The sequence below is a fragment of the Cheilinus undulatus genome, linkage group 21 (genome assembly GCF_018320785.1).
Source record: "Cheilinus undulatus linkage group 21, ASM1832078v1, whole genome shotgun sequence".
In the NCBI taxonomy this organism is placed as follows: domain Eukaryota; kingdom Metazoa; phylum Chordata; class Actinopteri; order Labriformes; family Labridae; genus Cheilinus; species Cheilinus undulatus.
This window is the reverse complement of record NC_054885.1, coordinates 31323530-31350280: the sequence shown is the minus strand read 5'-3', so window position 1 is coordinate 31350280 and position 26751 is coordinate 31323530. Positions and strand designations below refer to the sequence as shown.

General features: G+C 39.4%; 2 protein-coding genes across 3 annotated transcripts; one reads left to right on the top strand and one right to left on the bottom strand.

Moving 5' to 3' along the window:
• The first annotated feature begins 4853 nt into the window (after positions 1 to 4853).
• LOC121529094 (proton channel OTOP2-like) lies at positions 4854 to 11254 on the top strand. 2 transcript variants are annotated; one of them, XM_041816786.1, is made up of 7 exons: positions 4854 to 5087; positions 5757 to 6178; positions 6254 to 6390; positions 6471 to 6529; positions 9871 to 9995; positions 10078 to 10883; positions 10976 to 11254. In XM_041816786.1, the coding sequence occupies exons 1-7, from the start codon at positions 5038 to 5040 to the stop codon at positions 11144 to 11146; spliced, it is 1770 nt and encodes a 589-aa protein (XP_041672720.1). In that variant the 5' UTR covers positions 4854 to 5037; the 3' UTR covers positions 11147 to 11254. The 2 variants fall into 2 exon arrangements, with proteins under 2 accessions (XP_041672720.1, XP_041672721.1); XM_041816787.1 differs by lacking the exon at positions 4854 to 5087 and adding an exon at positions 5512 to 5587.
• Positions 11255 to 13404: 2150 nt separating this feature from the next.
• On the bottom strand, positions 13405 to 25066 carry hid1a (HID1 domain containing a). Its single transcript, XM_041817012.1, has 19 exons — positions 24759 to 25066; positions 23954 to 24103; positions 23032 to 23202; positions 22813 to 22929; positions 21153 to 21259; positions 20928 to 21044; positions 18663 to 18870; positions 18522 to 18578; positions 18307 to 18447; positions 18132 to 18222; positions 17903 to 18054; positions 17735 to 17813; positions 17439 to 17603; positions 17116 to 17343; positions 15312 to 15454; positions 14978 to 15064; positions 14806 to 14897; positions 14197 to 14355; positions 13405 to 14114 (listed from the first exon to the last, which is right to left on the bottom strand). The coding sequence occupies exons 1-19, from the start codon at positions 24822 to 24824 to the stop codon at positions 14051 to 14053; spliced, it is 2394 nt and encodes a 797-aa protein (XP_041672946.1). The 5' UTR covers positions 24825 to 25066; the 3' UTR covers positions 13405 to 14050.
• Between the last annotated feature and the right edge of the window lie 1685 nt (positions 25067 to 26751).

Below are 26751 nucleotides of genomic sequence, written 5' to 3'. Positions count from 1 at the left end.
GCATTTTTGGCTCCCAAAAACTCGGTTTTTGATGAAACCTCGATGCGATTGAATACTTTTTCGGATACTCCTAGACTCGTCTCCTGTCTTCCTTCATCTGGCGAAACACAGGGAGATCTGCATGACTGAGTACATTTTGATATTGACCACCTTCACGCCGGGTGAAATTTTATCATGACAAAATGTGCCATGATAACTACAGCGCAGAGATCCATTTAGAGCTTTAAAGTACTAACTCTCTTCATTCCCATTCATTCCCTAATGTCTGTTCCCCACTTCCTGAACCCCAGTGGAAATTTGGGATCATGTGATTGCAAACAACATAAACAAGCAACGTCAAAAATATCATCTCATTATAGCTTCTTCTGCCCCTTAGTTAAACAATTTCTTCTTCTGTTTTGTTTTTGCATTGAATTGTATATTGATTTACAAATGTTGTAGTTCTATAACTTTTAAACATTTCAGGGCCCAGGGCCCAACAGCCTCTGTTGACATGAGCATGCTAATGATCTGGGTGGTCACCTGAGAGTTGTTAGAAGAGTCGTTGACTTAGTTTCTCCTGAGGGCGTGCCCCCTGGGCCTTTTCAGGTTCAGTGGGATGGAGTGATATTGGGTCATGTGATGCTGTGTGAAAGCGTTCTTTGGATTGTTGATGAAAAACCATCTTTCTTCATAGATGTTTTTCCAGCTTGGCATGGCCACCTTGACCCACTCCTCTCTAAGGTTTGCTTGACTCAGCCTCTCTTTGCACAAGAGACACTGGCCATTAAATTTCAATATTGCACATACCTAATTAACACTGTAAGGCAGTCAGTGATATAAGTAGGAGCTAAATTATCTGAAGACTTCTGGATGTGTAAAAGGACATTGAAAACCTTCTCTGGGGTGTACATGGCCAAGTGGTAATGCGCCCCATGGTTCTAAAACAGGCTGTGGCTCTTTCGCCACCAGTCATTCCCTGCTCTCTCGTCTCTGTTTCAGGCTCTGTCCATTGTCTATCTCTCAAATAAAGGCAAAAGAGCTTAAAGTATTTTAAAAAGCATGTCTAACAGTCACTGGTGGCCAGACCACTGATAAGAGCAGAGGAGTATTATATTCCTTTTCTTTTTGTTAGTTAAATTCCTCGCTGCTGCATTTTTATTGATAATTGAATGTTTGAAGTATTTCTATGAGCTTTCTTATGAGCCTTTTCTTGCGGTCGTCCCGACCAGGACTCTTTCTTAGAAGGGCTATCATGTGAAAAAAACATTCCTGATAAATAAAAGTAAAGGAAATGGGAAAGTCAGCTGTTTTCAAATGTCAAAAGCCACGTGGGACCAGTTTTTCTGAGTAAAGGCCACTTTCCTGCTTCTACAAACAGATAAGAAGAATATGCATAACAAATAAACCCACACGCCCCCATTGAAGCTGATTCCCCCCTGAGGCACTCTGTCACCTGCATGGTTGCATGCTTTAAGAGATAACTTTGTTGTTTACGGGAAATCACTATAAAATGTGGTGCTAAAAGGGAAGTCACTTGGAAATGGATGTCTAATGTCATGCAGGAGGAGCTGTGGGAGACCTGGGGCGGTTTTAGTGATTTGGAGGCCACAGGTCAAGACTAATTTGAGACCCTTCCCATTTTGCTCAGAGCTATGAGTGAGCACACATTTTTTTAGGGCAAGAAAGCCACAAAACTACGCAAGAAAACCAAATATTCAGCACACTAATATTTAGCACTACAGGGTACCTTTAGAGGAGAAACTCAGTCACGTCATCATTAAAGATAAATATGTTCTAGGTGTAGACTATAAAAGTGTTAATTTTAAGCATTTATTTTGCAATAATTTTGTCTCTGTCAATGCAAATAGCAGCATTCTTTGTGTGAAGGTTGTTTTCTTGACATGTTTCGAAATGACAATTCTATTTTTTTCAAATGGAATTTATAGTTTACTCTGTTCCAATTTTACAGGACAAACATGTTCACTTTGAAAAATATAAATTAAAAATTCTCCAAAAAAACGTATTCTCCAATCCATTCTAATAAATTATTTTTATCAACCTAAGTCCAGACTAAAAATGTCACATATTTGAGTATTCTGGGAATTTTAGCACTAAAAATGCCAGTTTGACCTTTAAATGAAAAGGATAAATAAATAAAAAAAGAGAAATTTGATCTGGAAACACCTGAAAGGACTGGAAAATTCCTTTCTTTCTATAATAAAAGACTATATTTATATACAAAATATGTTATGGTAACATATTTACGAAATAAATAATCAACATTTTTCTCATCTATTTAGTTTGTTATTTAATAAATAGACACTGAGTTTCAAGTCAACATCAACCTGATGAATTGAGCTCCAAAAACTTTGCAAAAAGTCACTCTGCAAAAAGACTTATATGCATAATAATAATTATAATTATAATAATAAAAATTGTACATTTTAAATCCAACACATTAAAAAAGAAAACAATAATGCATCAAAATTATTGTTGTTGCTAACCTTTTACATGTCCAGGACTATTCCTGAAAAAAATCCCCAGTTCTGTATACAGTAAACATGGCCATGGATACTGGCCCTCATTCATAGAGCTTGCATCATTCCTAGAAATGGACCATGTCACGGGCCACCCCCAGGCTGTAGTTTGGACTCCTTTGGTTTAGAGGGCATGAACTTGATGGCACAAAGTTTGTTTTCCACTCACACACTGATGACCCACAGAAAACCGCTCCCTGACCCACTTTTACACCCTGAGCCACCTGTTGAGAACTGCTGGTTTATTTGCCAGTAGGTTTATCTTGGTCATACTGGTATCTATGGGAACTGTAATTGTATTGGCAGCATTAATCATGCTTTTATCATGATTTTATCATCTTACATGTTATTCCTGTTTGAACCTTTATTAATATAATCTACACGAATTGTAAGTGTTTGCCTTTGTGGATCCCAGGAAGACTAGTTGCTACTTCAGTTGTTACTAATGGGATTCCAAATGAAAAAAAACAACGAAAAAAATTAATTGATAAATATGGATCTACTTTATGACAGGTCGCATGGATATGACATGGCATTTAAGGGGCACCAGGGGTCTTTAGGGAATTTTTGGGCTAATTAACATCTATCTCAATACTTTATTACACTCCATACATCTTTTTGAGATAAATAGAAGACTTTGTCCTCATTGGAAATACTTTGAAATCAGCCAACCATTTTCACATGATGCATACCTAAATTAGATAAAGACGAGGGTTGAAGAATGTCCAAAGAACATTCCTGCAGACACTAGCTTATTGCAGTCCTACAGGCTACTACACACAGTTTTAGAAAGCCTACAGTAACTGTAGTGTGGTGTTGACGCTGTTCTTCCCTCCTTTAGCAGAAGATGTCTGTCTGAAATGTTCACATTAAAGCATGCTTCTTGTAAGAAATTAATTAAACAATGGCAACAAGTCCACCCATAAGGAGGGATAAAAGGTAAAGTAATGTTAATCGTCATAACTAAGCTATGATCCCTGCAAATGTCAGGATGCCAGAGCAAAGAGTCAAAGGAACTGAAATAGCTTTAACGGAAAAACAAGGAAGGAAACAAAGGTGAAATTTGGAAAAATGTGTTAAAAGTGGCAAAAATTGCCAAAAAAAAGTGGTTACAGAGTTGCAAAAATGGGGTGAAAGAGGCCCAAACGATAAAAGTGATAGAAATGGGTTGAGAAAGGCAACGAAAGGCAAAAATGGGAGGCAAAATGGTGAAAAGCGGTTAAAAAGTGGCAAAAATCTGTAAAGAAAATGGCAGACAAGAGAGTAGAGGGAACTGTTATGGCTGTAAGGGAAAAACAAATAACTGCAAAAGAAATAAAAGAGAAATTTAGAAAAAGTGATGAAAAATGGCAAACAATTGGCACAAAAGTGAAGAAAAGTGGTTACAAAGAGGCAAAAATTGGTTCCAAGAGGCAAAAATTAGATGAAAATGGCAAAATTGGGTTGAGAAAGGCAAAAATGGCAGGAAAAAAAAACAGTAAAAAGAAGCAAAAATGGGTTAATATTGGCACAAGTTACCAAAAAAAAATCGTGAAAACTGGTTGTAGGGTTGCAAAAATGGGTCAAAGAGGCAAAAATAGGATGAAAGCAGCAAAAAATTGGTCAATAGAGGCAAAAGAGGGCAACAATGGGAGGGAAAAGGGCAAAAAACAGTTAAGGAGTGGCAAAAATTTGGTTAAAAGTGGCAAAAGTAGTTAAAAGGAGCACAAATGGCAGAGAAGAGTGTAGTACAAAACTTAAATAAATCTAAGGGGAAAAATTGAATAACTGCAAAAAGAAATAAAGGTAAAAATTGAAAGAAAGGGTTGTTAGTGGCAAAAACAAATGGGCAAAAGGGTGAAAAACACTGAAAAGTGGTAAAAAAGGGATTAAAAGTAGAAAAATGTAGAAAAACCGGCAGAAAAAATTATGAAATAGGGTTAAAAAGTGGTAAAAATAACTAATTTGAACACCAGAACCTAGTAATTGCTCACTTCTGCTCATTCTATTTAACAGCATTCAGAAGAGGGAGTTCTGCTCTTACTGCATAGACATTAATGCTTCAACATTACCTATCCTGTAGAGACTTTTGTTAGTGCACACTTGGAATGACACTGGTTAAGCAGAGAGAGAGAGAGAGTACATGCCAAGTTAAGGGGTGAGTAAGAGGACAATTTAACCGTAGGTTTATAATTTACCAAATACACTGGACTAAATCGAAACATTTGGGGCTCATGTGCCTTCAGGCCAACCGGGGCATGAGACCTCAGGCCAACCTTTGATAGTGAAAACAGCTAGGCTATGGTGGAGACATGAGGAGGAGGGATCAGGTGAAATGAATTAACTTGGTCTGATTACTTCACCTGGTGCAGAGCTGGAGCTTCCTGAGATGCCTGACCTGGTTCACTTCCTGATATCTCCATGTGCACTGAAGCTAATCTCTGACCCACTGAAAGTGGGCTAAAAAGTTCATCAATATTCACAATTTTTACTTATTTATTTGATACATTTGGGTGTTTTGGATAGAGAAAGGGACACAATGGGAAATGTGGGTCAGAAGATGTTCAGGACCTGCAACAAACATTCAAGGTAATAAATACTCTGATGGTGCATTTTTACTCTTCGAACATTTGGAGTTCAGACACTGAAATGTTAGCTTGTGTGTAAGGCCAGGTTTAGGTTCAGTGGTGAACACCGGCTTAGCGCTAAATTCTGATAGCCTGGCATTAGAACATATGCACTTTGAATAAGCTAATAGAGGACTGCAATGTCATTAACAAACCCTTTCATTTTGGCATATTCCCAGGAAAACAATTCTGTAAGCCTACGCAATCCAGAGCAATAAATGAAATATAACACAAATTCTTTGTGACCTCTGGTAATTTGTAATAATCTCACAGGACGTCTGTGTTTTTACTCCTGTGTGAATTGACCATGTCTGTCACAGAGCTCCACAGGTGTTTCTAATCCCGTATGAATACGAATAGGCATCTGTGTAATTCAGCGTGGAGATTAGATTTTTTTCAACAGCCTGCGCTGCTATTTCTGCTCCCTCTTCTGATCGAAAAAATAAGTTTCGACACATAGAGGTTATAAATGGTGCCTCGCTTTCAGTAAATTTTAGCAAATGTGTTAAAATGGCTCAACTTATTCAATTACAAACAAAATATTTTTTCATGAAATAGTTAAATGTCAGTTTCTGAAAAAAATATGGGTTTGAGATTTGAAAATATTGAATTCTGTTTTTATTTTTGTCAGAGATATCATCATGACTTGCATCCCAAGCAAAAGAACATCAAATGATGATGTGGAGAGGCATCCATCTAACATCGAGACAGCAGCACAGATGGACAACATCCAACATTTGCCCTGTACTCCTAAAACTCATGCTGCAGGGGCGGCTAGAGAGTACACTCACCATGTGATGGAGAGAGCACACCATGGAGGGGGATGGCTCCTTTCTGGCATCATCTGCATCAACATCCTGATCCTGGGCTTGGCTCTGGTCAGCGGCAGTGCCTTTAACAGCGTGGCCATCTCTGCTGTGCACAGACAAATCTTCCTCATCATCCTTCTCCTCCTCACGATGTTGTGGATGTTGTTTTATTCTGCCATCACTTCTCGGAAAGAACAAGCGATTGAGTTTAAAGATAATCATGCTGGGCCCGTGTGGCTCCGAGGTGAGAACTATTTTCTGGGCCTTTATTTTAAAGTATTTTAATTTAACTTAACCTTCTAAATGTTTTCTTTTCCAGCTGGACTCTTGCTTTTTGGGCTTCTGAGTCTCCTCATGGACATTTTCAAGATCGCCACCTATGTGGGCTACCTTCACTGTGACTCTGCAGTTAAAGTGGCATTCCCTGTTGTGCAAGCAGTTTTTTTAATGTTGCAGGTTGTTGCAGTTTGAAAGTTGTGCATTGCAAGATTTTAGTTTGGATGAAGCAAACCTGAACTAAATGTTTCCATTTTCAGACATACTTCTTGTGGGCACATGCAAAGGACTGTGTACAGAAACACAAGAACTTCACAAGGTAATTTATTAGTGGGGATTCTGAGCGATCTCCTTCCTCATACTCTTCATCATTTGACTGCTATGATTTTTCTTATTTCTCACTTTTATAATTTTTAAAATATAGCTAATCTCATGCTATTGTCAGCTATTTCTATGCTTTTTCAGCCATTGAATGCAATTTTCAGCTACTTTTAGGCCAAAATCAGCATTTTTATGCTATTTTCAGCTATCCTAAGGCTACTTTCAGCTATTTTTATCCCTTTTTGAGCTATTGAATGCCATTTTCAGTGACTTATATGCCATTTTAAGCTATTTAATGCTATTTTTATGCAATTTTTAGCTATTTTTGTGCTTTTGGCTATTTTCAGCAGTTCTTCCACAATTCCACAATTTGGTTTTGATAACACATGTTTTAAACCAGTAGAAACTGTTATTAAAATGGATGATAGTTTCCAAAGCTTAAGATCATTTAACCAAAAGCTACCACGCAAAAGATGAAGCAGAAATGGTCCATTAAAATTCACAGGTCTGGAAGTAGTGATGTTAAAAGTACAATAAGTCAAATTTTTCCACTGATGCTTACATTAAATTTGCTTTTTTTTAAATTTTTTTTTTTTAAGAAATTGATTCAATTTGATTCATATGCCAAAGAAACGACAAGAATTCAACAAAAAAACTGACAGCAAAACTGATGAATGACAAGGACATCCCAGATAAGGTTCAAAAAGCTTTTGGGAGGGTGCCCAAGTAGCAAGTACACACAATACATACAATGACTATTCTGATGTTAAATAAATTTTAGTTGTTCGCTTGGCTTACCATGGTCAGGGAAAATGAAATTCTTAAAGTTAAAACGATCATTTTCTGCAGTAATGGCCACCATGACAGAGCTACCGAGTTGTATTTCATTGCTGTTGGATCACTGAGAGTTACTGCCTTTCCATTGATGTCTTATTTGTTTTAGGCTGCTTACTTGTCATGGACCAAAATTATTCACTTCCATTTGCTGCATGATCTTTCACCCAAGCTGCCCCTATAATACTGTGGCCTAACTAGACATTTCAATATTTTTGGCTGCTCGCCAAGGTCAGCCTTACACATGGGTCTGTATGTGACTGGCTGAGTGACGATACTTTCAGAGCCATACACAGATGCGTCAGCTTAGGAGTTGTGAAATCTAATGGCAGGTTGTGGAGCATAGTGGACCTCTGCTGACACCATGCTCTCTTGCTAAACAGATAGATTTGCCAGACTCAATCTCTGTCATCAGGCCCATCTTGAAAAGCTTCAATCCACAACAGTGGTACCAAACACTGAACAGTTTCAGTTGAAGTGCAAACAATGACTACCACCGGTGAGGTAGATAGCTCAGAGGTAGCTTTATAATGGTAGTTTCAATGGCAAGATTCAATTTTGGCCTTTTTTGCCTTTATTAGATAAGACAGCTGTAGAGGCATGAAACGTGTAGAGAAAGTGGGAGAAGACACGCCAAACAGTCCCAGGACGATCAATCTTGCAACCAGTGCATTGAGGGCTCTAGTCCAAACATCAATGTCTGCTCTACCAACCAGTGTTAATTTCGTCAACTAAAGCTATGACTAAAACTGTTAACAACAAACAGAAATAGATCTGTGATGACCAAAACTGACAAAAACTAAGTTTAGTTTTCGTGGAGATGACTAAAACTAGACTAAAATGTAATTTTGTTTTCGTTGGACATTCAGAATCCGTGATATTTTTCCACTGTGGGTAAACCTGTCGAAAAACAATACATCTGCATTTATTCTGCCTCTCAGCTGTACAAAGCAGGGACCCCAGGTTTGGCAGAGTGCAGAGAACACACTACCATGATTTGGTACCAGATTTAGGCAAAAAAATAAATGCTTGGACTAAAAGTTAAGACTAAAATGGGAGAACTTTTTATGGACTAAAACTAGAATAAAATGTTTTGAGTTTTCATCGACTTAAACTAGACTAAAACTTACAAGGGTAGAAATGACTAGAATGTGGCTAAAACTAAAATGCATTTCATTTAAAGCATGGGTGTCAAACTCAAGGCCCGGGGCCAAATCTGGCCCAGTTGTTGCAGTTAAAACTGGCCCGCAAGATTATCTTGTATTTCTGTTATAACTGGCCCATCATCCTTGATGATTTAAGATGTCCTTGTTATGTCAAAAATATCTGAAAAAGTAAGGAGTAAAAATATTTAGACAAGAAGTCAGGTATGTGGAGAAAAAACTAATTTGTGTTTAAATCTCATATTTTTCAATTTAGCATCTCACAATTAGGACTTAAACTTAGGATTTTGACTTTTTATTTCGTACTTTGAGCACTTGAACTCATAATTTTGACTTTTCGTATAATATTTTGAGCTTTAGGATTCATAATTCTACATTTTAATTCATATTTTGACCTTTTTAACCAATTATTTTGTATTTTATCTCATATTTTCAACTTCTTACTTTGACTTCATAATCCCATAATTTGATCTTTAAGACTCACAATTTAAAATTTGAATCATATTTTGACTTTTAATTTCATGATTATAAATTTTATTTCATATTTTGACCTTTTAAACTCATGATTTTGAGTTTCTAATATATTTGCCTTTAAAAAAAGCATTATTTTTCAATTTCCTTTTTGAGATAATATATTTACTTTTCTCAGATTGTGAGCCTTTAAACGTTGTTTTTAAATGTCAAAATCATTTATCAGTGCAAAGTTTTTTCATATTTTATTTCTGGTGAAATGAGGTTGACAGTTTCTGGTTAAAAAGATGACCCTGTTAGGCCCTCAGTTTAGACCTGAATTCAGAATCCAGCCCCTGCTGTGATTGAGTTTGACATCCCTGATTTAAAGACTAAAATTAAAAATAGCTGCCAAAATTAACACTGCTACCAACAGAGCTACACTGGCACCCCTAGAAAGCATTTCTTTATTAAAAGGGGAGAAAAGAACCGCACTGAAGATCGTTTTGCTCTTCTAATGACCGACCTCGACATAAGTTTGATCCAACTAGCTCCACCATTCAAAGCAATGACAGCGCCGACCTGCCCAGATCACGGTACTACCACTGGGTATGCCTACTACCACATTAGTCCATGTCACTCTGACTGGCCAGTAATGAAAGTGACAGACTGAACTCTTCTCCCTTAAGTCCTGAGAATTCTGTTGAAAAGTCCAGTCCCTCCCTTGTAGTTGTCCAATTTAGACAGCTACAAGGGAAGGGAGCTAAACTGTATCGTTTTTGCCATATCATTCAAGCCTGGTGCCTAGAACTTCTTTTTTGGTTACTGTTTGCCTTTTTTACTTTGTATCATACTAAAGTTTAAACATCTATTATAACCATTGTACTTGCAGGTGTGGTCTCACTGTCGCGCTTTCGACTAACCTGGTGGTGTGGATGGCAGCCGTGACGGAGGAATCCCTTCACCAAACTGAGATTCCTGACCTTTATGTAAATGTCTCACACAAGATGTACAGAGGTATAAAAGAACTGAGTTTACTTTATTTTATCAGATTCATCCATAGATGGATCAGTAACTTAAACCTTTCTTTCCTAATCAGCCAATTATGGTGGAAAGAAGTGCAAATGCAGCCACTCTGCGTGTGACACCTTCAAAGAGGCCTTCTACTTCTTGTACCCCTTCAACATTGAGTACTGCCTCTTTGCTTCAGCCATAGTCTATGTGATGTGGAAAAACGTTGGCCGACTCGTCGAAGATCACTGCATCCATCATGTGAAGTTCCGTCCCAAAGAGGTGTGTCTTGGACCTCTGGTGGGAGTAATCCTGGTGGTGGCTGGACTTGTAACGTTCATACTGTATGAGGTGGACATACTAAAAGAGGACGAGGAGAAGAGGAACAGAGCCCTGCTGATTCATTTCACCATGAATATTGTGATAGTGAGCCTGATGTGCCTCTCCACCGTGATTGGCTGCATCATCTACAGGCTGGACTACAGGGAGCATGTGTCCGAGAAGAACCCCACTCGCAGCCTGGACGTAGGGCTGCTGGTCTTCGCCTCAATGGGCCAGTTTGTCATCAGCTATTTCAGCATCATAGCTATGGTGGCGACAGGAGCTAGAGGATACCTAAACGCCCTCAACCTTGCCTGGGCTGTCCTGACCGTGCTCCAGATCGGCCTGCAAAACTACTTCATCATCGAAGGCCTCAATCGCGAACCTTTTCACGCCATCATGGAAGCAGCTCTGCACACAAACGCTCACTCCTTCCAGGAACATGTAGATATGAGCAGTATTAACGAGGGCAAAAGGTCCAGCTACTTTTTGCATTTAAGCAACGGCAAACCAAACTGGAAGAGGAGAGTGCTGAAGGAAGTTTGTGCCTTTCTGCTTCTTGCCAATATCACGGTAAGCTATAACGCTCTTTCCTCTTACCAAACATGTATATATTTTTCCTTGCAAAAATGATTCGGTGTTTTTTGCTCATCCTGTTTTAACAGCTTTGGATCCAGCCTGCCTTTGGTGCTCGTCCCCAGTTTGACCACCCCACGGAGATTAAGTTCTACAGATTCACCATGTGGGCTGCCATTGTCAATATTGGACTTCCCTTTGGTATCTTCCACCGTATGCACTCTGTGGCCAGTCTCTTTGAGGTGTACTCACTTTCTTAGATGGAGTTGTTGTTTTTAGAATAAAGATGAGTTCAGTAGGGAGTTACCAAATTCTATTTTTTGCATTAAATGTGTTAATTTTTTTAATTAAAATATTGTGAAATAGAAGCCATGTCTCAGTTTTCTTCTGTTGTTGAATTTATTTTTCCCTCATTTAAATGTAAAAGTTTGTTTAATGTACTGAATGTGGCTTCAGTTTCAATGATGCCAGTAATAAAGACCGATGTTGGCAGATGAATAACGGTTTCTTTAAAGGTAAGAAGGAAAAAATTGTTGGTGCTTACTGCAACTTAATAGCAGTTGTTTTAAAACCTTTCTGACAACAGTAAATTAAAGCACATACACACTCAACTATCAAGTTTATGAGATATATCTTGTTATTCATTGGTTGCTCCCTTCTGCCTTCTGAGCTACCTTAAATTTTGAAGGCAAATACTTATTAGGTCTATATTGACATGGTACCATGCAATTGATGCAGATTTGTCGACTGCACATCCGTGATGTGAATTGCCTGTTCCACCACATCCCTTAGGGGCTCTACTGGATTGATGTTGAAAAAAACAGCTTGAGTTGATCCCATCTTTTGACATGGTGCATTATCCTGCAGGAAGTAGCTATAAGAAGCTGGGTACTCTGTAGTTAGACAGGGATGGACATAATCTGCAATAATACGCAGAATTTCCCCCTACCCTTACCCTTACACCAACACCACCAGTCTACCGACTGATCTTAACCCAACATTTTTCTGAAATTGTTCCAGACTTTTAGTTACAGATTGGCAAACTTCACTTTAATGGAGGGATAGTTGGAGACATTTTTGCCTCCACCTTTTGGCTTTGAATCACTGATCCTGTGCTGGTCTTTGACAGGACAGGCTTTATGTTTGTGCTCCAGGCTGCCACAGTTAGTTTAAACAGCCCTGTTTTCGGCCCTACATGGATGGTTAGGGAGAACACAGTGGCCACATGACTGATAGTGTCTCAAAAATAGTTTCCCACATTTTTTACACATAGAGCAGGGTTTCCATTCTTGGCCATCCTTCGATGGGCAGGTGCTGCATTTGGTACAGTGCTTGTTGAGACCAGACGAATCTCTGACATACAAACCAAAATCTGTAGCCCTCGTCTTTGGGCAAAACAACATTTTTAGATGGCATATTAGTGAGCAGCCTGACGGGAGATTGTTTCCTGCCGGCCCTCCCCTGCTTATATACAGGATGGTTGTCATAGTCCAAGTGGTAGTCAAGCATCTTTACTTCTGAGAGACTGCCTCTCTAAAATGCTCCTTTTATACCTAGTCATGTTATTGATCTGTTAATTGCAAAATGCTCCTCTAGCTGGTTTTCATTGGTACCACTTATTTTTCCAGCCTTTTAGGCTCTGTCCCTACTTTTTTGAAATGTGTAGCTGACATCAAATAGGCTAATATTTTTCATGAAATAATAAAATGTCTCAGTTTTAATATCTGATATGTTGTTAATTTTCCATTGTGAACAATATGTGGGATTAAGTGATTTGCAAACTACTGTTTCCTATTTACACTTCACCCAGTGCCCCATTTCTTTTGGAATTGGGGTTGTAAGTTACCACGCAGAGGTACGAGGAAATACATATATAAGCTGTTTACGACCTCTTTTAATACTGCAAAAAAAAAGTGATAAGAATCGTACATGGTTGTTGGTGTTCAGCAATGAAAAGTTTGTTTACAACCATTGGTGGAGTATTTTTTCTCTTGCTATACTTTGTTGTTTTGGGGTCTAAAGGGGCTCAAATGATCCTTAACTAAAACAATCAAATAGCTTTAGTTAAAGAGAATTTAGTCCACCTAGATATCCTATGAGAGATTTTTTCATGACCCCATTTGAGGATCTAATATCAGACTTTGAACAATCCTCATGCCATTTTTAGCCAGGCCTGCTGGAGAGTGACAGTGACATCTAGTGACCATAATGCAAAGGGGCAACTTTCCCTCTGCAGAGCACTTTGTAGCGCCGTATTCAAATGTTTTAGTGTTGATTTACTTCAACTTTTAGTTTTTGGGGATAATCCACCTTGCTTACAATAATAACCTGGTAGTTGCTTTGTCTATGATGGATTTGGGTGCTTTTTTTGGTCATCCTTTGAAGCTGCTCCAACACCTCTCCATATATTATGTATGCTTATAAGTCCTTCTCCAGCACACGAGTATTTTAGGATCGTGGTTGTGCTCAAAATAGCAGTAAAACTGCTGGGTAGGAAAAATGTTGGCTTTTTCTATTTATAATGCATGAAAGAGATTTACAGGAAATGGTGTCAGTAATGTGACCAACACAGAATTCACAGATGCATATTAATATATATTTCAGGATAATTTAAGGAAAATACAATTCTCAACATTAAGCATTGAAAGCATAGCCACCCAGGTCAAAACCTAAACCTGGTCAAATACATAAAAACATACAATCTGTATTATTGTCTCCAAAATCCAGTAAAGTTACATCGTCACAGACTACAACCATTAAAACAGACGACTCAGAAAAAGTGCAAGTTCACTTTAAAGCATGGCAAGTACGACTAATAACGTGAAACACAGAAATCGTGCTGTCCAAGGTAAGTCACAAGCCTCTGCTGGAAAGCACCACATCCTCTTTGATAACTCCGACCGAAAAGTTGAAGAAAAGAGCCTCAGCTCTCAGGAAATGTTAATCTCAGTGCACTGATGGACATTCTATGGTCTTGAGGTGAACAGAAATCTACAAACATAGTAGTGTGTGGACAGTTTTGATTATTCAGTCATCTTCTCTTATGATTCACAGTCCTCATGAGGATACAAGGGGGCAAGTCAAACACAGTGATGTTCATTGGGAAACCAGTAGATACTGAAGAGAAGAGAGCCTTTGGAGTTGAGCAGTCCCGTTTTCAGTGTTTACATCCTCTGAATCTCAAAAAGGCGGACGTCAGTGTCGTACCAGATAGGAGGGTCCACGTTGCTAGAAATCAGAGAAACATGTAAGTATTGTGAGTTTATTTAAAGGTGACTGCTAAAATGCTCAGCTCATATGGCCAACTCACCGCAAATACACAACACCCCACATGTAAGTGCGGAACCACATGGCGGTGCCAGCGTTGGCCTGATACTTTCTGATGAGGATGGGGTGAGGAACTGGCAGCAGACCCACTAATGTGCCATGCTGCAGAAACTTCAGGATCTCTGATTCATCTGTCAGACCCCTGCAGTAAAAAATGTCAAGTTTTAGATTTTCTAGAGTCCTGGCCAAGTTCCACAAGTTCCACACTTAGGAAAAATAACAGACCATAATAAAGGTTAGAACAAATCAACAGCATTCAGTCGAAAAAGCATGCATACACCGGTCAAATGTTTCTTTTCTTCCAGGAAAATGCCAAGGCATTTGTTTGAATATGTTCAGTCACCTCAATGTTTAAGGTAAAACTTGAATATGAGCCGTAGACCTTGAGAAGAGCATCTTTGTACCAGTAATTTTCTACATAAATTATTGAAATAAATTTTAAATAAAATCGGGCCCAAAATGGAACCTTGTGGGACACCAATTAGATCATTTAAACACTACATGATAGACCATCAACTTTAACACACTGCTTTATTCCACTGTAAAATGACATTTTCATGCAGATCAACAGGGATCAGATGTCTTTACATACTTGTCAATGCAGATCTTCTCCACCTGGGGAACTAGCACTTGCAGAAGTCGCATGATAGTCTGAAGGGGTAGTTTACACTTCCAGGAAACAACCTGAGATAAAAATAGTAAATCTAAATCAATCAGAAGTTTTGCCAACATGGTTGAACTGAAAATGTGTGAAAGTTACTGACCCAGTCTGGTGTGGGAGCCCAAAACGATGTTGAGGATGCACTGGACAAACGTCTTCTCTCCATTTCTGCCTCAGTGTAGAAAACATCCTGATAATGAAAAAAAAAAAAAAAAAGCATTAAAGGATGAACTGTGAGGTTTTCCTCATTTACAGAAGCTGTAGTCCTTCTAGCAGGGGGAAGGCTTCAAATCTGACCTGTGGCTCCTTTCCTTCATGTCATTCCCTACTCCACTCTTCATTTCTTACTCTATCTCACATAAAAGTCACAAATATATCTTAAAACAAGCATGCATATTAATTAAAAGATCTGCACACACCATTGAATAGACACTCACTTCATTGTCTCTGCCTGAGTTGGACTCTGTATCGCTGGTCCCAGCAGCTGCACTTTGGTCCGCCTGTAGGGAGTCTGTCTTTGGAACTGACACCATGGTGCCATCTTCAGATACCTGGGACTTCTCAGTCAGTTTATCAATGCCTGAGGAAAACCAAAGAACCATTATTTCCTTTGACTAATGGGCTTAAGGTTCAGGTTTTCCTTTAAGTCACAGCCCTGTCTCTGTTAAAAACACAGTTTTGAATATAGAGTGGTGCAGTCAGATGTTATTTTGAGAGCAAAACCTGGAAGTTAGTGTTGCATGGATGGGATTTTTCAGTGGGTTTTTGGATCATCACTGAAAATAAGATCTGTGTCCAATAAAAGTTTATGAAACTGACATTTTTTGTTCATAAAGATAATATTCATAGATATAATAATATAAGAATCATATCTTGTTGGTAAATATAACTGACAGAAGTAAAAAGCCAATGTCATACTATAATGAACTACAGCATGGTCGACCGAATTTAGCGTCATCACCTGAGGATATGAGTGAGCAGCAGGCCTAGCTAGCTGCCCTTTAGCAACAGTCTCTATTAAGATGTGAAAAGATTTACAATTCAAAGGTGGGGCACTTTTCAGTTGTATTTAAGCTCATGGGATAAAATGTTAAAATCCCTTAAGCTTGTGTTCACCACAGACCTTATTTCAGGCATTTAACCAAAAACTCAGTGACAAATCCCTTAGACTTTCAGACGAGGGAACCGCAAGTTTTGCGTTTTAGGACTCATTCCTGCACCACTCTAAAGGTAGGAGCAATTTATTCCTTGCTTATACGGTTTTAGCTCTCTTAGCCAGATACATACATTACGACAGATGGTTTTAAATAAGAGGTTGGTGTGTTAATAATAATCCCCATTGTTTACAATCCTTAACAGTTTTCTACTGTAATATGCATAATGACTTAAGGGTGCTGTTGTAGGCGTTACTGAAGACCATAACACAGTAGTTCAAATAAGGTTAAACCAATGAACCATATAAAGGATGTCATGCTCTATGATCCAAAATGCATCTTGTTTGTCTCTGGACGACTTACTAAAAGCTCAGTTTGAATGTATCCTCAATGGTTTCCAGCTGATTTTGTGGTGAAATATCACACCTAGAGTATTTTTAAGTGTGCATATGAGTAGATATGTCTGCGTAGGTATATATAAACAGCACATTTGCAATTTTAACCTAGAAGTAAGTCACTCTGTCATATCAAAATGCCAAAATTATTTTTCCACAAATTAGGGTTTGCATATTGTCAGCACATTTTACCTTTTCATTCTGTTATCCATTACTTGGTTGCCCTTACCCTCTATTTTGATTTTTTTGTAACAACCAAATTTCCCAAATAGGAAATTAAAAATAATACTCATAGCAAAAATAACACCATCTAAATATTAAACCTATAAACATCAATATCAAACTGTAGCAGTAATAAACATGCCTTATTGCCACTGCAGCAATTGTCATTGAATTTTACTATCATAGACAGGTGCATCTCAAAAATTCTACTATCATGAAAAGGCTATTTTTTCCTGTGATTTATATGTGAAACCTTCATATATCCCAGATTTATCATTACAAAGAGAAATATTTGAAGACTTATTTTTTTAACCTTGATGATTACAGCTCACAAAAATCAAAAATCCACCATCTCAAAATATCTGAATATTTCAAAACACTAGTCCGAAAAGGGATCTTTAATGCAGAAATGCTGACCCTCTGGAAATATTTAATCAATGACATCCACACAGCAGAGTCAGAGTCAGTACCTGGCATAGCGACCAGGCTGGCCTTTAGTGTCCCTGGCTCTGCCGGCACAGCAGGGTGAGAACCCTCCATGGAAACGGTCTCCTGGGAGCTGGTGCGAGAAATGACATCTGGAGACTTCCTCTTCCTCTGTAAGGCCTTCTGGATGGAAGCGGGATCGGACGGCAGGTTGGCTAGCTGGTGGAAAACATTACGTTTGCGGATAATGGCGTACACTAGGTTGCAATTTCCTGTCAGTCAGAGAAAGGGAAGCAGAATTACTTCTTACACCTCGACAACAACACACAAAAAAGAAAGATTTATACCTAAATCAGCTGCCTCTTACCATCAAACTGGTACTGGATGATATTGTTAAAAGCCTCAAGAAGGAAGAAGACAAGGTGATGATTCTGAGCTGCAGAGAACAGGAACCAGCTGGTGGAGAAGGCCTCCAGCAGGTGGAGCAGTTTATTGGCTGCCACCATGGAGAGGCTCTTTAGATATGGGGACACTGCAGAGGTAGAGGGTATTTTTAGAGAAAGAAAGGTGGCTTTTTTTCTCTAGTCAAGCTGCACCTTTTTTCCTATGAGAAAACTCATTTAATATTAGAAAAGGGCAGGTGTTAAGCATAAAGATCTTCACCGTTAACGATGATTGTGAGCAGGCAGTCAAACAAAGGCTGCAGCCGCTGATGGCCTGTGGTGATAATCTTGTGGAACACCTACAAAACAAACAGAGTGACAGGCATGAGAATTAACTGCTTTATAGCTTGGAAACTATTCAAATGTCACAATGCAGAAGATATCTCACCACTATTAGCAGGTCAGCATGAGTGCCTGTGAACACCGGGATGTCCATGGGCACATGTACGGAGTAGGGCTTATTTAAACGTACACCAAAGTTCCTTTCCCCGCTCAGCAGTAGCAGAATAAACACACCAATGTGCATGAGTCCAACACGGGCTGCAACCAAGGATTGCACAGTCTAAGTGTCTTTTGAAGCTTATTTAGTACAAGGATGATTATAACATGAGACTTACACTGGTCAGCCCTGGCATCATTCAGGTAGTAGAGGATAGGAACCAAAATATCCAGCACATCACTACTTTTCAGGACAAAAAACAGGAACTTCTGCCAAAGGAACACAGATAGGATTGTGTTGAGTAAAAAGACCACCTTAAATCTACATCCTGCATTTTAGGTCTTCGTTCTAACCTTATTAAAGTCACAAAGCTTCCAGAAAAGCACCAGCAGCTCTTGGTGAAACTGGATCTTTTTGGTAGAGTTGGGCAGGTAGGTCTGGGTCAAAGGGTTAGTGAGCAGACGGGCAAGACCTTTCAAGATAAAGTCAAAGTCCTGCAATGGAGATGGAAAGTCAAGCTCTGGATATCTGTAAATAGAAGTGATAATACAAGTGCTAATAAGCTTACCTCCTCCCTGTGAATCCTTGACAAATAATTCACAAATAGGTTTTCAGGGCCTGTAGACTGCACAAAGATTACATCATTATATCAGAGATACAAACAGCATTACCCAGAGTCATGGTATTGATTTTTTGATGTGGTCTTTACCTCTTGTTCCTCCATGCTGGACGGGGATGGTGGCCGGTGGGGAACCCCTCCATCATGCTCCAGCGTCACAATAAGGATCTGCACAGCCTGCTCCACCAGCTGCTCACGGTAGTCAGAGAAGAGCAGGTGGTTGTACGGGATGCCGTAGCCCACTGGATCATAGGCGCACACCACATTGAGCAGGGAGGTGAACAGAGGCAGGGCATGTCTGGGGACAAAGATATGAAGACGAATATGGATTTTTAAAATTGATTCAGGTACACAGATGCATCCCATTCAAGTACCAAACATATCTAAGCACACATAACTGTCAGTCTTATTCCTCTGACTCTACTTTTGCATCCCTCTCTCCAAATGCCACCTTTTTAATTTCTCTTTTTGTCCTAATACAGTAACCACAGGGGGCTGCTTAATAAGAGACATAAAAGAGACAGTTCCCCCACCCAGAGTCTTGACCTTTCTGATTACGTCATGTCATCCCATCACTGCCTGTGGTTTATTTGTGCCTTACAGTGCCTATAAAAGTGTCCACCGCCTTGGATGTTTTAGGCTTTTATTGATTTTATATACCAATCATGGTCAGTATAATTTGGGTTTTAATAACAAAAATGCCTCCTAATTCAACAGAGGTCCAGCCAATCGGTGCAAGTAATCCAACAAGTAGTGAAACGGGGATCACCTGAGTGCAGTGAATATATCTGAAGTAACTGTGGTCTGGAGATACCTGTGTTTGGAAGGTCCAGTCGCTGGTTTATCAGTATTCCTGGCTACCATTACACCATGAAGTCAAAAGAACACTCCAAGCAACTCAGAGAAAAGGTTATTGAAACGTGTAACATGCATCATCCCCAAGAGTTCAGTTAAATCCATCATCAAGAAATGTAAAGAATATGGCACATGTGTAACTCTGCCCAATGTACGACAACACCTGTAAGGTTTGGAACTTTCTCAAAATGTAAACCTACAATTAGAGGATTTAAAAAATATATATGTTTTTGCTGTATTTGTGTAGTAACTTGTCTTGTTTTGATCCCTTACTATCTATAGTTTTTTTCTCTTGTTCATAGATGTTTAGTATTTCTAAAGTCCACCCTGGTTCTGTCTGCTTTCAGCTTGTTGTAATATGATGCACTCTGGGCTGCTGATAAAAATATTTCATCTATACAAATGGATGATTTATCATTTTTTCTTTACTGGAAAAAAATAGCAGAACTCATGCAAAAAATAGCAGAACTCATGCTTCAGCCATAATAAAAGCCATCTAAAAATCAGAAATTATACTGTAAAACAGCTTTATAAAATTTTTGCCACGCTAATTTTTAATATCCTAGAATAGTCACGCAAATGCAGTTTATTGGTTGTTTGGAGTTTGGAATGGGAAAAGATGAATAAAATATATATCACTGTCAACGATCCTGTGGTATTTATCCAGATGATTCATAAGGGTGTTTGATAGAAGAGAATTCTCATAATTCAGTGAAGATGCCATTATTATGGGAAAAGCTGGTCAGTGCTTGTTTAAATCATAGATTTAAATAAACAATCGAGAAGGGCATCACTTTAAATAAAGGTGATGCAAAGAATTGTGGATATTTTCTCCTCTGTTTTTGTAAAGGATGGTCCAATGTATCCTCTACTAAAGGAGATAATAAGGTAAGCTCTATTCCGTACCTTTAGGAGAAATAGCACCTTTTTGAACAGCATTATCATGGCTGCTTCTGGGTCATTTCACTCAGTTAAGGAACCTTCCCAACCTAAAAAGACTGTTCAAACAGACCCCATGTCTACATGCCTGAATGCCTCCGTTGCTGTCATGTGATTGGCTGGTTTGATTTTCACATTATTAAGCAGTTCAACGGGTATACCTAATAAATTGGTGCATTTATAAGATATACTGATACATTAAAAAAAACATGAAATAATTATTTAATTTGGACATTCTGGAAGGAAAAATGAGGTTCACCTACAAGAGCTTTTTTAAAAACCCATCTCAGTAACAACTAAGCCATAAACCATCTCCATGACAACAGAGCAAACACCCTCTGAGACCATGAGCTGGTTGAACACTGTCAGGAAGAGGTCAGACCAGATATTTTTGTTTTGTTTATGACTATAACTCTAGCGCCCCCTGGCTTTGCTGCATTTGGGTTACAGAAAGAACGTTAATTTATGTGATTAGGAAGCTTCTCTCTCTCTGAAATTTAATTCAATGGTGAAACATTGAAGCATATGTTTGCTAATGCACTTGTGAATGTCACTGATTACCTATTCTCTGTGGAGCAGAAGAATGTCACCCAGGGGTTGAGCACGCCGGTGTCCGTTGAAGGGGGAAGGTACATGGCCTCGGAGAAGCAGGTTAACAACAGTCTCAACAACTCGGTCCTGCAGGGAAAAACAGGAGAGGGATAGAAAAAGAGTCACCCAGAGAATAAGGATTCTTTCTGTATAAATGTATAGATGTCAGGTAGGAGACAGGATGATTTAACTCACCTGTTCAGATCATGGATGTAGTTCAGAGGAGGAGACTGTGCAAAGCCAACCCCTGCCTCCCAGATGTACTCACAGCTGTCTATAGACTGCATGTTCTCTACAGAGTCCTGGAAGTGGTCCCAAAAAAATGAAATCATTTCATGATGATCCCTTATTATCCTGATACATAAAGAACACAGCCATTTTTATTGATGGTTGCTACTTTACTAAACAATTTCGGGCACAAAAGGGGGAATTTCTGCTCTGAAATGCCTTCATTAATAGAAAAATGTCTATTCATATGTTTTTTTTAACTGCAGCACTTTGTAGTCACCATTAGGATACACGGCATGTTTATTGTTGCAGTGGAAATGCTGGGTGCCCCAGTCTCGTGCCCCAAGAGATCTCTGGTGTCCCCACTAGGGAGTCCTGGACCCCAGGTTGGGAACCAGTGTACTTAACAATCTGTCAATTTCAAGTACAATTGTAGAATTTTTGCACTGAGATGTTATATATAATTGTGACAATTTGTGCCCTTTTCTGGCTGCCATCATGAAAATACACAGCATGTTTACTGTAGTAAAAACGTTGGATGTTACGTCAAAGACTGCTGCCTTAGGGATAGTGAGCTGCTGCTGTTCTGTTGCTGTATGTCATTCATATTTTGTGCTGCTTGCTTGTGATGAACCACAATTATTCTCTGCCATCAGCTGAGCATTCTGGCCACTCATACAGCGTTTTCTCTTCCCCCACCTCTCAACCCTTCTCACGTTATTGCCCCACTTGACATTTCTAGGCCACTTGTGAGATGTGCTGCTTATCTCTGCCGACCTCCACTGCTTACTCTGTATTTTGAGTTGAGAAGTCTTTTAAAAAATATACATCCATAGGCTGTAATTACTAACAGTAAACCATTGTTTTTGTTTTATGGATGAATTTAACATAATGAGGAAGAACAACTAATTTATGGTCATTTTAGATCTTGAGTCTTGAGATAAACATCACAGCTCTGGAACAGAAATGGTTGCGTCAGAAAGAATTAAGTTGGGAAGCTTTATCAAACAAACTCCCTCGCACTGTCTAACTTGCAATCATACATTTATATGCAACCTTTTGGTAGTAGACCCAAATCAGACAAACCATTACAAGTCTAGGAAAGTAACACATCAGTTTGGTCATATAAAGATGACTTCTGTGTTTAAATCAAAGTTTTTGTTGGATCATAGGATGTGCATCATTCTCTCCTTATCCAGGCACAATCAGCAATAGTTAAATTTTAAATTAGAATCTTTGCTCTGTCACTACAAAATATTTCTATTATGTGGTTAATCAAGGAAATCACGGAGAGCACACTAAGTTTACCAGGAGCATCAACTTTCAGCTGAAAAGTTGCATTCTAACATGCAACATTCCTTTCTTTCTCACTGGAGACGAGGAATTCTTCCTGCTGAGACTGACAGTGTATCATCAATCATGATCTCTTTTAATGTTCTCTTCCTCTCAGAGAAACCTGACAGGTAACTTCAGAACAGGAAGAAGGAAGCCATGCTCAAAATAACACCTTTCAAACAACCTCAAAGATCATGTTGCCATTTTTCAGCTAGTGTCGTAAGGTGTTATTCATTGTGTTTGAAGGTAATGGGGTGACAAGCTGCACATTAATGGGTCACAGGGTACTTACAGGGCCCCTCTTATGACTGTGCACGGTGAAGTCAGGGCAGAATAGCAGGTCAGCGATGGCCAGGAGCAGCGACTCAGCCAAAGGTCGAGCTCCATCGTCGTCATCGAGCTCATCTGTCTGGAATGGGTGAACACATAAAGCTGGTCATAAAAACGGATAAATGTGCAAAAGCAAAAAGAGCTTTGGGCTTTTTAAATGGATTAGTCTTCCCAAACTCACCCCAGCCCGCCCTGCTCCTGGCACCGTCGACCAGAAGAATCCCCTCCAGTCCTGGTCCTCAAAGATGTAGGGAAGGATACGGGTGAGGATGCGAGTGCAGTTAAGGATCACCTGCTTTTCCCTCTCTGTTGGGCAACCAGACTCTGCACCCTGCACGAGCTTCTCTACAGCCTAAGGAGACAAGATTAGAAGATACATAAAAGTGAGGCTTTCACATTTTGTGATCATTTTAATTCGTTTAGAAAACCTTGATGCATTTTTTATAATTGCATTTTTAATAGTCCAATCTATTGCATTATTAGTGTTTTGGTTCTCACTCGCAATAAAGGGCTTTAAAGCACTTATTGCTTCATTTTAATTATGATAAAACCTTTTTAAATGTGCCTTTTCTAGCCAGTAATGAATCCATCTTGGAGAATGACAGAAGAACAGTGATCACAGTGTTCATAGTTGATGTGGTTCACACTAAGCAGTCGTCTGGATGTTTCCTGCTTGCCTGTACAGTCAGTGAATTTTGTCTGTGATAAAGCAGACATCTGTAGTTGTTTTCGGCCTTATTTAGTGTGTCTAAAATAGGTACCAACCCCCCTCCCCTCCCTAAACAGCTCAGCTTAAAGGGCTCTGTCTCCCCTCTTTATTTAATTATGCAGTAAGTACACAGCATGTCTGCTTTGTTTCTGATAGGCAGCTTCAAACGGAAACTGGAACCAAGAGAAGGGAAGCAAAGAGAAAGGAAGGGGTGTTGACTCACTTATTCCCTCATTTGAAGGCATGGGGCAGTGCCTGTGCTCAGCTCTAATGAACAAAATCCTGCAGTATTTCAAAACATTTCTTCATAATGCGGCCTCAAAGCAAGCAATGCCTCCATGCAAAATCTTCTCATGTGTGTTGCATGAATGCAATGACAATTCAAACAGCATACCTTATAGCAGAGGGTTGCTAAATTTGAGGGAGACTCCTCTCGAACAGCTCTTATCTCTGCAGCTGGCACCAGTGCAAAAACATCCTGGACCGTAGTGGTAGTGTCTGCCCAGAACTGGTCCCAGAAAGCATCGTCTGTGGCTTCCACTGGCTGTAAGACACATGTTAACTTGTCATTTTTCATCTATCAAAGCCAAAGAGAGCATTTTACATGAGTGAAACTTGTAATACAATAGCCTGATTGATCTTGCTGTGCATTAACATATCATTTTACCCTTACATCACAGTATGCTCATGATTGTTTGATCCCAAATCAACCCAGGCCTGCCCTAATGGCAATGTAAACACAAGATCTACTCTAGCATCAGTGAGGAGGCATTGTCTAGCACTGTGATCTGAGCACAGTCCACCTGCCGCATCTGCAAACGTGGTCATTTCTCGACTTACGTCATCAGTTTTGATATAGCAACGCCATAATTTTTTTTCGCGTCAAAAATTAAAAATAACCCTGCTGATTTAAGGTTTTTGGTAATCTGAATCACCAAATCCGCCGTTTAATCCAGCAGATTGTGAAACAAATACATGTAGCCTCCATTGCATGCAGTCATACTGAAATATTTCGAAAACATTTTAATATTGAAGAATAAATAGCCTATATTTGGACTGCAGTGTCCTCGGTGCAATCAGACTGTTCCTCTTCTATCACATCACACGCGTAATCACATTTCGTTGATGCTCTCCAGTGCGCTCGTTACTATCTAACCGTATCTGCAACCCTCATTGAGCTGGATATAAATGCAGCCTACCTGTGTTTTGGTTGTCAGCTGAATCACTGCTTTCCTGAAGTTCAATTTTGAGTCGGTGCTGCCCATTGCGATTATTTCCCTTTGTACTAACAGGACCGCCGCTGCTGAGAATCCCTGTTAATCTCACCTCCTTCCTTCGCTTGAGTCATTGGCGGAGGCGTTTTTCCACTATTGGCTGGCTGGAAATACTGCACTACAGGGTGTAACTTCCGGGTTGTGAAGATGTCAACAAATCGATCTGACAGGATTTTTTGTTGCCTTTACAATGTTTGAGACATTTCTTAATTTATCACGCTGTTTTGAGAGTCTTTAGGTTTTTTAACAGACCTACTTTTTGAACAATCACGTGTTAATGACCTGCACCCATTGCTTATTAGGTGGTAATTCTGCTGTATTGATGACGCAGCCCGTTGTGCCTATTTAAAACCTTTGAAACAGCATTAATCCAGTTAAAATATGCCGAAAGGCTCTCCAAAGTAAACAGCGACATCTTTTGGGATGATTCAATCATCTCAAGCCACATGCCAAAATTTGTTTTAAAAATCCCAAGTTACATCTACAACCCCCCCAAAATTAATACACGTTAAAAGTTAGTGTCATTCAAGCGAATCACGAAGACGTTTTTGCACTAGAAATAAAACAAACATGCGCTGCTGCTATTTTATGCTGGCTTCGAGTGTTACTCGTATACTGCAGATTTCTTTCTCAAAGTAGCATCCATGTTTGAAACAGGCCTTACATGGCCTACAGAAAAGTGTATTGTCGCTGCAGTTTTTCGCTTCTGTTACTTTCAATGTGATAATTGTGTGTAAGTCGCGTTTAAGATGCTACACTGAATTACTACAAAAAAAGTCTACAATACGCGAACGAATCTTTTAGTTTTCCGACAGTCCATAAAAGCACCGTAGGCGATCTTTGCGCAGCCGCAGTGGCATGTAAACATAACTGCCGCGGTTGTTAGCTGTAGCTGCTGCTGTCTCTTTCATAGCTAACTCGGTAAAACTCAAACAGGTGTAATTTCACGCGGATACTGACACGGAGATTTTTGTATTTTTATCAGTCAAGCAAGGCAGAGTATAGTTAATTTTTTTAGGGAGATATTTTGCGGTGTAACCAAGACGTAAGCTAGCGCTGACGTTAGCTAGTAACCTACGTTGAGGCTTTTCGGACTAGCTTGTTCACTACCTATAGCTAGTGTAAAGCTAGCTCGTCAACCCCCAGTGTTTTTGCAGATAGATATACAGCCGCCGTCAGTTATGTTGTGGATTGTCACATTCCTCTGTTAGCATTGCCAAAACGGCTGTCGGTATAATGGGGTGTTAAGCATAATAAGCTAGTCAGGACGGCTAGTTTGCTAATTTAGGTGATAGGCCATCGAGTGACAAATAAGCGACTTTCACAAACCGTTCACGCTGAGAAGCCGGTTCCTCCTGTGCTGTTTATCTAACACAGAAGATTCCTATCAGGGGTGCTTTATCGTCATCATATGTTGACTGAAAACAGGTAAGAAAAGCCTGCAGTGTTTCATTAACAATATACTAGCCTGAATCAATTCTAGCAGCGTTAACGTGGCCTTTATTGATTACTCACAGCAGCCGTTTGAAACTGCTGGGCGCCCACTAGATAGAATAATATAGCTGATTAAAAAAAACAAGGGGCCATAGAAAGGTAAATCAAGTAACCAGCATGTATTTGAGTCCATATCTCTGCTTTATTTTAATATCTGTGTATGTGGTTCCACTCAAACAGGAAACGGCAGCGCAGTGGCGGTGATGAGGAGAGCGGCCACCTGGTGCCACAGGCCAAAAGGCAGAGCAGAGGTCATCCTCTGTCCCCTGAACCTGGCCGGGATGCCTGGGACTCAGAGGTACTAAAAGAATAAGCTTATAGTCAACCAAAGTAAAACTTAGTCGACTGAGATCATGACCACACACTGACCATTAAACTGCAAGTTATTAAAAGAAATCCTCATTTTAAATCGAGATCTCTTTAA